The 14,022-nt window shown below is 42.0% G+C and overlaps 1 protein-coding gene across 1 annotated transcript in view; it reads left to right on the top strand.

Moving 5' to 3' along the window:
- The window catches only part of ABCA1 (ATP binding cassette subfamily A member 1), a 109,548-nt gene that overhangs the window by 31,595 nt on the left and 63,931 nt on the right, over positions 1-14,022 (top strand). Inside the window, exons 8-15 of the mRNA XM_015814658.2 lie at positions 3,717-3,957; positions 4,178-4,317; positions 6,238-6,358; positions 8,630-8,646; positions 11,508-11,684; positions 12,693-12,898; positions 13,012-13,188; positions 13,933-14,017. Coding sequence (XP_015670144.1) covers positions 3,717-3,957; positions 4,178-4,317; positions 6,238-6,358; positions 8,630-8,646; positions 11,508-11,684; positions 12,693-12,898; positions 13,012-13,188; positions 13,933-14,017 — 1,164 coding nt within the window. The remainder of the gene's footprint in view (positions 1-3,716; positions 3,958-4,177; positions 4,318-6,237; positions 6,359-8,629; positions 8,647-11,507; positions 11,685-12,692; positions 12,899-13,011; positions 13,189-13,932; positions 14,018-14,022) is intronic.

The following is a 14,022-nucleotide window of genomic DNA, read 5'->3' as shown; positions in this document are numbered from 1 at the left end:
GATCCTAGTGGGTAATCTTGAATATGAGGCATGTATTATTATTATTGGGGGGGGGGCGAAAGTATGGAATCCGTGAGTGGAAACCATGTGAAATGTGGATTGATGGGTTGTTAATTGTGTGATAATCCACATTATCTCAGTTTGTAAGCCTAGAGCAGGGGTAGGCAACCTTGGCTCTTTTATGACTCGTGGACTTCAACTCCCAGAATTCCTGAGCCAGCCACGCTGCGGGGAAAGGGAGAGGTTTCCAAGCTGAGCAATGCTGGCTCAGGAATTCTGGGAGTTGAAGTCCACGAGTCATAAAAGAGCCAAGGTTGCCTACCCCTGGCCTAGCGCCTGCCCTCCTTTTTTTTTTTTTTAAATTATAACTGACATTATGCAGTACCTTTTTTTCCCTTCTGAGCAAATAAACTCTCAGTTTGGGCTAATCTGTATAAAGCATTAGGATTTTTGAATGTTAAATATGCTTTTGCCTACTTTTGAAACTTTGCTGCTTTAAGCAAAGAATGAAAAAAAAAAGTCTACACAAGTTACTGTATTTTCTTTTTTCCCTTCCGGCTCCACAGCTTTGGAATGTTAAATCTCTGAACTATAATAACCTCTAGCTGTCTGAGGTCACTTGAGGTTTTTTTGAGCACATTGCTTCAGTGGAGGACTGGTGCCCTGTGTATGTGCGTGTAGATGTGTAGGTCTGTCCCATCATCACAATTTCCATGTTAGTTATTTCTCATTGGAGGAAACGGTTCTTGAATCCTAGACCCTGCATCAACTCTTCTTAGCTGGAAAACAGAAGTAACAAAAGAATCTGGATGAAATCAGGACGAAGTACAGGCAACAGAATAGCCTTAAAAGTTTGCCTGGGCTGGGGCGTTCTGATTATTGTGTAACTCTTTCCTATTGCATCATCAGACCATTGGTATCATTTCCTGTGTTTTATTTTCTTCTTGTCTTTTTCTTCTTCTTTTCTTTTAGTCATACGATCTTCTCTTTGCTGATGTGGATGTAAAATAGGTCTGGCTGAGGGATGTGATTTCTCCTTGGCAGTTGTTCCAAGTAGCAAACAGCTTCCCTCCCCCCCCCCATTTCTATTTAAGTTCAAAACAAAGGCTGCTTTTGGGGGTGGCATTGTGCTGTGGGAGTGCAGATGACCACCAGCCTTGGATGTATGGCTTGCTTTTCGTAGCCCGACTTCCTGTATATCTGTGACAAATACTTACAGGAATGAATTTTATACTCTCTGTCTTTGATTTCCTTACAAGTGGGGGAGACATTGCATTTGTTAGGCTGCCTTTTTCTATGAAGGTGGGAAGGAGATGCATCACTGGTGGGAATATTCTGGCCTGTTTAAATACATGCCAATTTTAAACCCAGCCATTTCTAGCTGTTGAGAAATGATTTTAAGTAGTAATGTCAACCAGTTTCTATGGAACAGGCTATGCTGTTTACAAGTAGGGATTGAGGCCAGGTGTTTAAAACACAGACAATCAGACTTTGAAGGAAAAAAACAAACTTGGTTCTAAATTCTTACTTCTGGCACTACTGATTTTTTTTCGGTATTAAAAGCAAGGATGCACCGTAAATGATTCTCAGTCATAACTCCCAGCACTGGCAACAAGCACGGCTAGTGGTAAGGAATTCTAAGAGTTGTACTGCGATATGAGGGATACTTCAAATCCTTGCAGGTAGTCCTCGATTTATGACTGTAATGGAGATTGTTAAGCAAGGCATTCATGAGATTACCTTGCTTAACAACCACAATCCCTGTTCTAGGCCCTTGTGGTTGTTAAGCAGAGTGCCTCGGATAGGAGAAGCTCTAGTACAAACCCAGGCCTGCACTGCTGCACCTCCTCAGTTCACACATGTCCTACCCTTGGCCTTCCCCTGCTGGATTTCATACACTCCTCCCCACTCATACCATCATGGCTGGGTCCATGTACCGTTTCCATATCTCTCCTTCAGGAGCAGCCAATCTGCCATGTGGGTTTCCTATTCAGAGATCACCTTTGGGAATCAATTGCGGCCATTCCTAAAATGGGGCCCACTTCCAGGATGGTGCTATTTGGCCTCTGTACAGTATAGGGAGGCTGAGGAGCGGATTGGCTGGCTCTCTTCCAAGATCTTGGAGATTGCCTTCAGGAAGGAGAGCCAGCTGATCTGCCTATTGATCTCTCTATATAGTGCAGAAGTTGCATGGCATCACCTCAGAAGCAGGCGCTATTTTGGAGCGACCACAATGAATTGCAGCCATTCCCCAAAGGTTAACCACTTCCGAGATGGTGCTATGTGGCCTCCATGTGAGTTATTGCTAAGAATTCTAGGAGCTGAAATTCATACATCTCAACGTTGCTCAGGTTGGGAAATACTGACTTAGCATGTGGCATTTCAGTATTTTTGGCCATTAACCAGTCCTACCAGCATTCTTCCATTTTGCTGGAAGACAAAGAGCTGGAGGCTCTCAGGCATCCATGCTAACGGTTGCACCAGCTGCCTCATGGTAATCTCCTAATCAAAATGGAGTCTGTTCAGTGGTGATGTTCCCTTTTTTCTGCACTATGTGGCTTGTGAGGTTACTGTTGTGAATTGTTCCTGGATAATTTGCACCCTGGACTGTTCTTCATATAGCTCTTGAAAGTAAATATAAGTAAATATGTGTTTTACTGCTCCAAAGTGTAATTGGCAAGAGGATTGGCTGTAATTAGTGTTTGGGCATGGACCGTATAATATTTCTGATTCAATTCTGAAAAATTGCTGCAGCTTATTTCATGAGTTACGGCTACATGCTACCTTTGTACTCCTGTGTGCTCTAAAGCTACCATATACAGTATACAGGCAGATAACCCAACAATTTTGAGTGCCAAAATATAGCCCCCCAAAGTTGGGTTTGGCTTATGTACGGATCGGCTTATCCACAAGTATATATGGTAATACCTTCTTAAAGTACTCCTATATACTTGCATATATGTGTATCCATGGCTAAGGTGAACCTCAAATTTTTAACCAAAATACCATAAAGAAAATGGGGGTTGGCTTATCCATGGAGGATATATTTTACATGGCATTTTATTTTAGAGTTTATGTATCACAACACTGAGTGCCTTAATTGGATCAGAATTTATGCATGATCATGATTATTACATTTTATTGACTTGAACAATTGTATTAGGTGTCTATGCTTTAAAGAAATTTCTGTTTCTTTCAGGAAGATATCAAAACTAAGTTCAATTAGTGTACACTCTATAGTGAATCCAAGATAACGATGCAAAGAGTAAGGGAGACAAAGCATTTATTGTAAACCAGCAAAAATGTTTAAGGAGGAAAATTGGGCACACAGAAAATGGAATATTGCAACCACAATAAACATGATACAAAAATGTGGCTTTTAAAAATAGTTAATCAATTGAAATCAGGATTGGCACATTATTTTGTTGGACACTTTTTAATGAGTAGATAGCAATTAGCATTGCTTTTTGAAGCAATATTATGTTGCTCAGCTGAGATTGCAAAAGCTAGCCAACTGATCTCAAGAAATATTGAGCAGTCTTTCCTGACCTGGGCAGTATTTTTGAACAGGAAAACTCTGGGCTATAAACTGGAAAAATGGCAGTGGCAAACTTTTTCATAGTTCCAATTCTGCAAGAAACTAGGGTGGTTTTTCATTTTTTTAAAATACCATTGATAGATTATACCCTCCTTTCTTTTTGTCTTACGACTTGCAGTTAGTGAGCATGAGAAGTTGGAGTGACATGAGACAAGAGGTGATGTTCCTGACCAACATGAATTCCACAAGTTCTTCTGCTGATATCTACCAGGCAGTATCTCGAATTGTTTGTGGCCACCCTGAGGGAGGGGGATTGCAGATCAAGTCCCTCAACTGGTATGAAGACCACAATTACAAAGCATTGTTTGGAAGCAACAGCTCTGATGACGATGCAGTGGATTTCTATGATAACTATACCAGTAAGTAAATTGAATCCAAGAACGCCTGCAGATGTTTTCTGTGTGGCAAATCATTGAGAGAACCACCTCTTGCCATCTCAAACATGCAAAAGCTAGAGAGGAAAGAAATGGTGGATAATTTTGTACTATAAAACCTGAGTGTGCTCTCCAAGCTGGGAATGTTCTGGGCATGGGATTTTTATCACCCACAGTTATTTTCTGATTATTATTTTTTTTAAAGCACCTTTCTGCAATAACTTAATGAAGACCCTGGAATCCAACCCGCTTTCCAGGATTATCTGGAGGGCCCTGAAGCCTTTGCTTGTTGGAAAAGTTCTGTACAGCCCTGATACACCAGCAACAAGGACAATTATGTCAGAGGTAAGAACCTTAACCCAGTTTCTTGTCCACCCAGCAAAGGGACATGTTGGTATTTTCTGCTGCTGAATGTTCTCAACTGAAATCCCAAGAAGAATGGAAAAGTCAGAGACAGGTCAGGGCTAGAAAAAAGGAATCAGATTTTGTTCTCTAGCATCTCCAGTTTGGAATCTCAGGCTGTAACTTTGGATCGAATGTTGAGACTTTATCTTGAAATGGTGCGTTTATGTATTCATTAAGGGCAGATTTGAAAAAGGGCTCCAAGGCGGTACATGTAGTCCTTGACTTATGACCACAACTGAGCCCAAAATTTCTGCTGCTAAGAGAGACATTTGTTAAGTGAGCTTTGCCCCATTTTGCGACCTTTCTTTCCACAGTTGTTAAGTGAATCGCTGCAGTTGATAAGATAGTCACACGGTTGTTAAGCGAATCTGGCTTCCCCACTGATTTTTGCGTGTCAAGGGGTCGCAAAAGGGGATCACATGACCTTGGGACACAGCGACGGTCATAAGTATGAACCAGTTGCCAAGCATCTGAATTTTGATCACGGGACCATGGGGATGCCGCAGCGGTCGTAAGTGTAAAAAATGGTCATCAGTCACTTTTTTCAGGGCCGTTGTAACTTTGAACAGTCACTAAATGAACTGTTGTAAGTCGAGGACTACCTGTATCAGAAAGACTAAAATTACACAAGCTTTATTAATTGTGGCGGAAGCAATAGTTTCTTTTAAAGACTTTTTTTCTTTGCTGCCGAAGGTATTAATGGAAACAGGATTCTTCTTTGGAACACCAGTTAATAGCCACCTTCTTTTGTTCCCTCAGGACTTAGCGTCAGTGTGATGAGTATTGTTGGGAAAAAGCACAGCTCCCAGCCAACAGCCTGGAGAGAAACTGACATCAGTGATTATTGTAGCAGAAGTTAGAAAATAGGAATACCTCAATTCATTACTGTAAATTATTATAGTTTTACAGTATAATGATCTCTCCGGTCTTCCTACATTTGGAGAAGATTTTTTGCTTAGTCCTAACTAGAATATTGGAGAGTTGCCAGTCACAGCAGGCCAAACTGAGCTTGTTTTAGCAATAGTCCAACAGGGTGTCATGAACGACTTTATGGAACATCTTTGCTCCAGAAATACACATAACTCCTACACTTACTCTAATTCAGTAAGAAAATTTAAATCTGTTTTAGTTCAGTGTATTTTGACCTTAGCTTGTTGATTGAGGATATCTATCTTGGTCTTTGACTTTGGTTCTGTTTTCTGCATTAATCTAGATCATTTTTTTTTATCCCTCCCCCCTTTGTGGTAAATGATATCCAGAATCCCTCTGAGTAAGTGCTATAAAATAAATAAATAAAAGGATTGCCCAGCACTGCATGTGCTTCTGCATCCCAGACCAGTTGTAACTTCCAGGTAGTCTTCAAGGGCGACCCCTTATAGAGTTCATAGGTTAAATGAGATCTTTCAATATAGGCATGATGTTTTGGCCACTTTATTTTTGTTGGTTGGGAGATTGGACACACTGGACATGTCTGCACTGTCCCTTTCAAAGTCTTGATGGCCAAAGGCCAGACTGAATTCTATACCTGGGTCGTCTTTTCACAAATTTGATGTTGGTATACTGTCCTAGACGATTCTACTCATATATTTAATGCTGATTAACTTCTGTAAGCTTCTAGCTCACTTGTTAAATTACATAGCCTAAGAAGCTATCGTTTGCTTGATGCCCAGAAATCTATTATCCCTACTACCTGGAGTGATGGAGCTGTTGTCCAGAACATCTGGAATGTACTAGGACATTAATTTGAAACATCTCCTTTTTTCCCCTCTCACTAAAACATCAGTTCTTAGCGCAACAAAACATCTGGAAGCCAATATGTTACATTAAGTGATTTTAAAACCCTTTTTGCTGTTGTTCCAGGTCAACAAGACATTCCAAGAGCTAGGTGTCTTCCATGAACTTGGAGGCATGTGGGAAGAGATTAAACCAAAACTTAAAACTTTCATGGAAGAAAGCCAGGAGATGGATCTGATCCGGGTCAGTATGTCATAACTCCATAACTCCTTTGTCTCTCTGATAACACTGGGGCAAATTTACAAAAGGTTTGTTTATTTTAGTATTGTGACCGACCATTTGGCCTTGAGTGTTTCTGCCCATGTCTGAGTATAGTAGCTGGTTCTTTCTGCCAAATTCCTTTGTCTGGAGCTCTCTTGCCCGTGCGATGTGATAATATCCTGGGACAGAGAAGAAAGGTGCAATGCTATATACACAGTGCCTCTCCCTGCTGTGTTTCCATGTGTTGAATGGGGTGATTTGTAGGACATGAGACAGATTCTGACTGGTCCATAAATCAGGCTATTCCGCAGGCTATTCTGCATGAAGAACATCTGCCAAGGATGTGGCTGAGAAGTGTGCAAAATGAGGGGTATTCAAGCTTCACTTTCTGTTGTGCTGGGTGCATACATTTCACTAGAGAACATGTACGCAGATATTACTTTGCAAGCTGTCCTTTTTTTTTTTTGTACTCCCCAAATGGAGCAGGACACTTAATTAGCTACAGGGGATCATAACAGTAAATAATTTTAAGCTTCGTTCTTTGGATATTACCGAAAGGCTTTCGTTCCATTTCGTTTTCACGAGTGTTTCTGTTTAGTATTGGAGACTCAGTGTTTTTTTAATGGCCAGACTGCCAGACATTGATTTGGGGTCTTGGGTTCATATTTCTTCTGTGTGTGAAGCTTTCTGGGAAAAGAGAAAAAGGAAATAACTCTTTGGTTTTCTAAAAGGGATATGTTTCACTGATTAAACTACCTTTCCAAGGAATTAAGAGTTTATCAAAAACAGATGGACAATGTAATGGTTTTATTTAATCGTGGCGCTGCTGGCTGAAGACGCTCAAATGCAGAGTCCTAACAGACCCGGGAAGTGCCAAGTTGTCATGCTTTTCCTGGCCAATGCTAGAACTAGAAACCTTGCAGGCATGGATTCAAGGACATAGTGTAAGATACAAGCCCTATTTATAGTAAAGGGAAGGGTCAGTTTTTGTGTTCTTTCTCCCGCCTGTGTGATGTAATGGGGTGAGAGCTTCACACATACGGGAGGAAAGCGCAGTTACCATCTGTGCACCGCTTTTTAACTAAACAGTCTCTGAATCTAACCTTAACACTGGTCTTAAGGCAGACAAGCTTGAAGAAAAAGGTATTCACATAGACTGTAAAAGGTATTCACATAGACTGTAAAAAAAAATGGTAGAGGAATCCAGGCATGTGAGAAGAACAATGCGCTATTGGCAAAACACGGACAACATTTTCCAGGAAAATCTCTCCCGGCTGCCTCTTTCCAAATAATTGGCAGCGACACAAAAGTCAGTTGGGGGATTGTGATAGATGTTTAGGTTGCGGCATCCTCTCACACGACAGGATGTGGCTTTAGAGTTTAACCAGGAACACAAACTGTACCGTAAAGGTATGATTTGGACAAGATGCAGGCCGGGTTTTCTTTTCTTTTCTCTGGATATTGTCTGTTGTTTGTATCTTCCTTCCACTCTCCAGCTCTGCTCAGCGTGACAGAGGAGACAAATGGGCATCAGCACATGTTGTGGTTCCTCACACATTTAACTGAGGGAGGGAGATGATGTCTTGTCTCTGAGGACTCAGCTGTGCCGCCCTGTAGTAAAACATAGTTCTTTAATCCAAGGTTCCTGATTAATTTTTAAGGGATGCATGATCATTAGACACATGAATCATTTAACAAATGAAAACGCAGGACACATAAAACACCACTGTAATATACAAGAATTCAAATAAGGCCCAGAACAAAACCTAGAACAGAGAAAAATCACAGATTTTTGTGCAATTTGATAACATAAAAAAAGGAAAACATTCCTAAATCCCCCCCCCCCAAAAGCTGTCATAACATAGCTTGGAAAAAATTATTTTTTTTAATAAAATACTAAAATAAATATTAATTAAATTTATATGCTACCCATCTCACTGTTGCAGCAACTCTAGGCAGCTGGTTTTTGCTGATTTATAATTTATATACTCCCATCTTTGAATGAGACTTTTTATACATTATATCAGCGGTTCTCAACCTATGGGTCGCGACCCCATTTGGGGTCGATCGACCATTTCACGGGGGTCGCCAAGCAAGGCTGTCCGCCATTTTTTCCCCCTTTTCCGACAGGTGCCTTACCTCCCTTGGGCTGGGCCAGCTGGTGGTCGGCCTGCTCCGTCTCTGCCGCTTGCCAGCTACGCCTCGGCCGGCGCAGGGGGTGGATCCACGCATGTGCGGTGCTCCCGGGCAGGGAAAGTCCTCGACTTACGACCGGTTGGGTAGTCCTCGACTTACGACCGGTTTAGTCCTCGACTTACGACTGGTTGGGGGTCGCAGCATTAAAAAGGCTGAGAACCACTGCATTATATAAACAGATGGCGGATCTATAAAGAGGATTTTAATAACTCAGAACCTGCTTAGAACCAATTTGGAATAAATGTCTGTGGAGATTCTCAGCCATCCAGGTCATGGTTGTCCCAAATGTGCTTTTTTCAAAAGGCCACTGAACTTTCTTTGTTTTTCTTTGAAGACGTTTCGCTTCTTATCCAGGAAGCTTCTTCAGCAGTCAGAGCTGAAGAAGCTTCTTGGATGAGAAGCGAAACGTCTTCAAAGAAAAACGAAGTCCAGTGGCCTTTTGAAAAAGCATCTTTGGGACTGCTTGGAATATTTTTCTTTATTTCTTGTTCACTTTCTTATTATTGTTCCCTATTCTTCTTACCTTCAGTGCAAAATCTGTGCTGGTTTTATTCTGTTGAAAACGTAGGTTCTTGGCATCAGATGTCAGCCCTTACCACACTTGCCGTTCTGATTTGCTGCCTGCTTCCCCTGGCAGTCTCATAGTATTCCTGCATCATGTGACTTTGTTTTTAGTTTCTAGTTTCAAGACTGGGACATAACTGTCAGTCTTTGGTTGTCACCTTATGTTCCAGTTGTTCCTTCTGAAATTATCAGGGCAAAGCATGTAAAATCTGTTCTGCTATTCTGTATCTTCAGAGCAACCAGGTCAACGTGACCTGCACTGGAGTGTTGTCACAGCTGGAACAGATGTAACCAGCAGCAAAATCACATAGCTTTCCCATTGTTTGCTGGCTGACATTCTTTTCTAGCACTTGCTCTCAGAGCTAGGATTTTTTTTTTTGCTCCCTACCTTAAAAAATATAATAAACAGAATATTTAAGTATATGCAGGCCTATAACCTTTCCGGTTCACTTGTTTTTTTTTTTGCTTGCAGTCTCCGCTAGACGCCACTAGCTGTCTGTCTGTGAAAAAGGATAATTTTACACAAAGAAATGAAGGGTAAAGTTGAGGAACCCAGAAGGGAGAAATAAAAAGATGCAACTACTTAAAAAGGCTTTTTGGTCAACATTAGTCAACATCATTCTGCAAATGCTATGTAATCAATTTGCCTTCTAATCCAACGTCCAGGTGTCTGGGGCTATATGAAGCACCATATGCCCCCCCCCCAAGAAAAAGCTGGAAAAGGAAAAAAGGAACAGAAAGTGGAATTGGATTTGCCCAAAGCCAAAACAGTGCAAAAATACAGATTGTCCTCAACTTACTACTGGTTGCTGAGCAACCATTTAAAGTTACAACAGATAATCCCCCCCTCCCCAGGGCTACTTGTGACCTCAATTCAAAATTCTGATTGACAACACCCAGCAACCGGCCTGCATTTACAGCCATCTTCAGCATCCCGCGGTCATGTGATCAGAATTTATGACATTTTGGGTTTATTTATATGTTTCTGGCAAGAAGTCTGTTGCAGTCAATTTCACGTGACAGCCTTGGCCTTGGCTTAATAACCTCCACAAAAAAGGGTGTAAAATCGGGTGTAGTCACTTGCTGACACATTTAACAACCCACATGACTTAGGACTGTAATTCTGGGCTCAATCATGGCTGTAAGTTGAGGACTATCTGGATCACGATGTAAAAGCGGCAGAGTAGGTATAGTGGCCACGCAAAGGAGATTACAGTTCGGGGTGGGGAGGGGAGGCAAGCCCCTCTTAGGCTGCATTCCCCTGAGGGTAATACAGTTTGATATCAAGCCACTTCAGGCTTTATTCTGCCAGCAGGGAATCTCAATTTGACAGTGGTGTCTTTTTGCTGGCAGAAATAATTTGTGGCACCTTACTCCAGTCCTGGAGAAAGGGGTTGCAATTTTGTACCCCAGGACGTGCAGGACGTGTTTCTAAGTAAAGATGGAAGAATTGCTTGCTCCATGAATTGCTCCAGTTTTACTCCATACACAAGGACTGAACTGGCCAGTGGGAAGCCTTGGGCTTTTAGAGCCATTTTGGGTCATACAAATGGAAACAATTTCTTCCTTTTCCATCATCCTGTTGTTCTGGCTTCAGAAATGGTTGTTTACTTTGTTCAACGCTACTTGGTTTTCTGGAGATCTTATACAAGGTTGCCACCTGGTGGAACCAGCCTGGAAACCGTGCCCTGTTCTTTCACTGATTGAGGGTGCAATAAAAGAGACTGATTTTTTATCTCATCCCATAAGTCTATACGGTTCCTGTGATACGTAAGGGGTCCTGTGAAGGCCTCACTCCAGATCTCCTGCATAAATGTTTTACAGAGATTCCCGAGGCAGTCAACATGGCAGGTTGAGGAGCGGTGGACAGGAAACAAAGTTGGCAGCTGACCTAACAAATGGTTTTCAAATAATCCAAGCTCTTAGGAAAAGATCAGAACAGAATTAAATTACAAGCAGTTTTACTATGTTTTCAACCATAAAAAGAAACAAGAATTCCTTTTGGGCTGCTGCATGCCAACCGCCTTCTCTATCTGGCCAACATATTGGAGTGTGATTCCCCATCATTCCCTGCCTGCATACCTGTAACCACTTTGCCCGAAGACCTTTAATAGGCTGGGGAAGGTTGCTGTGAACACCTGTTTCAAATTATTGATAAACATTGATAGAAATAGAAATTTTATTGTTTTTCTCCTTATATAGCAAACTGCTATACCATACCTTACAGAAGTTTAGATCCCCTGTTCTGTAACAATAAGCTCAACTTTCAAGTGGAATGAATGAATGACAATAGCTCTTCTTTTTCCCTCTTTTCAGAGCGAGTTTAATTAAATTAAACCTTTTGGCTCTTTTGGTTACTTTAGGTTTTGCTGAAGAGTGAGCTCCTTTGGAACCAATACTTGGTCAATTCAAGATGGACCATGGAAGAGGTTGCCCAGTTCCTGGCAAAACACCCTGAGGATGTCCGTCCAGTGAATGGCTCTGCTTATAGCTGGAGGAATGCATTCAATGAAACTGATCAAGCCATTATGACTATTTCCCGTTTTATGGAAGTGAGTCTCCTATTCTTGATGGACGATTAAGGAAGTGTTTTACTTTCTGTGTTTGTTAAGATGATTGATTCCAAAGTAAAAGGTGATTTTTATAAGAGGAACGAAGTGAAGACATACAGGATGAGTTTTTGAATTAGGGATTATGGTGATAGATGAGGGTTTTTTTAAACTTTCTTTCTTTCTTTCTTTCTTTCTCTCTTTCCTTCCCTCCCTCCTCTTCCTTCCTTCCTTCCTTCCTTCCTTCCTTCCTTCCTTCCTTCCTTCCTTCCTTCCTTCCTTCCTTCCTTCCTTCCTTCCTTGTTAGCCTGGAAGTTATCTGTGGTCCTTACTTATCTATGAGGGGTCCTTGATGCTCTCTGATAATGTTATCTAGTTTGGGTAGTGAAACGTCTTTAAGGAAACAAGCAAGCTCAGAGGACCTCTCATTTCAACCCTGAGCTACAAATATTCTCCTTTATTGTTACTTATCTGTCTCTCACAGAGAGATTAAGGTTCCTAACTGGAGAAGAGATACCCATGAGTGCTCTGCCACATGAATTGTTCAAGGGACCTAAACCAGATCCCTGGAGTTTTTGTTTGGTTTAGGAAAAGCGATATACATAAAAGTCACTAACCTATTGTCACCATTTTTGAAATAGGTCAGGCAACCTGGTTTTGGATTCCCGCTTTGATTATCCCTGATCATTGATAATTTTGTCTTAGTTTTATAGAAACTGCCATCTGAAATGTCTGGAAAGTTTCCTACTCTTCAAATTAAGTTGTGAGAAGTCAAACAGGACTTTTGACTAAAATGACATAAGAACAGACTCTGTTCTAGAAACATGCTTTTAATTAAGGCCCTCTAAGCGCCGCAAACTATGATATACAGCAAAATAAACAAAAGTTCACGCAGAATCAAAGTCAGAAAACAAGTTCCTAGGCAAAAATTTGACAACATTTTGGTTTTTTTCAAATTTTCCCTCCAAAATAAACTTCAGCTTCTAACTCAATTCTTGGTTGTCATTTCAGTGCGTCAATTTGAACAAGTTGGAAGCTGTGCCTGACGAAGGATGGCTTATCAGAAAATCCATGGAACTGCTGGACCAGAGACGATTCTGGGCTGGCGTAATTTTTCCTGAAATTGCTCCTCAGAGTGTGAATTTGCCCCATCATGTCAAATATAAGATTCGGATGGATATTGATAGCGTGGAAAGGACCAACAAAATCAAGGACAAGTGAGCATCCTTTGGAGCAGAGCTTTGTTAAGATCCTGACTTCATAGTCTCAGACTTGAGAACTTTAATTTACAGTCAGTACAGCAGTAAATTGTTCTTGCCTGTTCTTACAGGTTCTGGGACCCAGGTCCTCGAGCTGATCCTTTTGATGACATGCGCTACATTTGGGGAGGCTTCGCCTACTTGCAGGATGTAATAGAGCAAGCAATCATACGGACTTTGACAGGCTCTGAGAAGAAAACTGGTGTCTACGTTCAGCAGATGCCTTATCCATGTTATGTGGATGACACGTAAGACTTATTAGATGAATATCCTGTTGATATTTCTGGCTCCACCTTAATGCAGAACAAGCCATATTGCAGTGGTGGCGAACCTATGGCACGCGTGCCAGAGGCGGCACTCGGAGCCCTCTCTGTGGGCACACGCACCATTGCCCCAGCCCCGCCTCCTCTCACGGCCCCCTCCTCACCAGCAGCTCTTCCAAAGGACAGTTGCCCACGGGCACAGCCCATGGGAAGCAGCATAGCCAAGGACATGGTAACCGGGCAGCGGGGACAAGACTCCGCCCTTATGCCCCGTCATGCATAGATGATGCTGTGGGGCATGGGTGGAGGGCGTGGCTGCCATGGCACTGCTGGGCTACCTGGGTGATCTGTGGTGGGCCGTGGAGGTGGTGGGTGGCCCAGCAGGCAGGGCAGAGCGGGGACGAGGGTGGGGGGCGGGTTTTGGGCACTCGGTCTCTAAAAGGTTCGCCATCACTGCCATATTGTGACAAATTTTAAAATCACACCTTCTCTTAGCTGGAGGATATAATAGAATTTCTGCTTTAAAAAAGTCCCTACTACAGTCCTTTGAGAGGAAGGTGCTGTAAGAAGCCTCCTTCAACCATCTCAAAGGTATCTTCAAGATGGTGACAACAAGAATGCTTCCTAGGATAGTTTTAATTCCCTGGGTCTAAGAGTCTTTAGAAACAATAGCTGCTGCCTCTGAAAATATCCTCCTAAACCTTTGTTTGCCTGCTGCTCCCTTTCTAGATTCTTGCGTATCTTGAGCCGGTCAATGCCTCTTTTCATGACTTTGGCTTGGATCTATTCAGTAGCGGTGATCATCAAGGGGATTGTATA

This window comes from Protobothrops mucrosquamatus, unplaced genomic scaffold (assembly GCF_001527695.2).
Source record: "Protobothrops mucrosquamatus isolate PMUCROS unplaced genomic scaffold, P.Mucros_1.0 scaffold270, whole genome shotgun sequence".
NCBI lineage: Eukaryota > Metazoa > Chordata > Lepidosauria > Squamata > Viperidae > Protobothrops > Protobothrops mucrosquamatus.
Note: the sequence above shows the minus strand (reverse complement) of the source record. Positions and strands in the feature narration are given on the sequence as shown.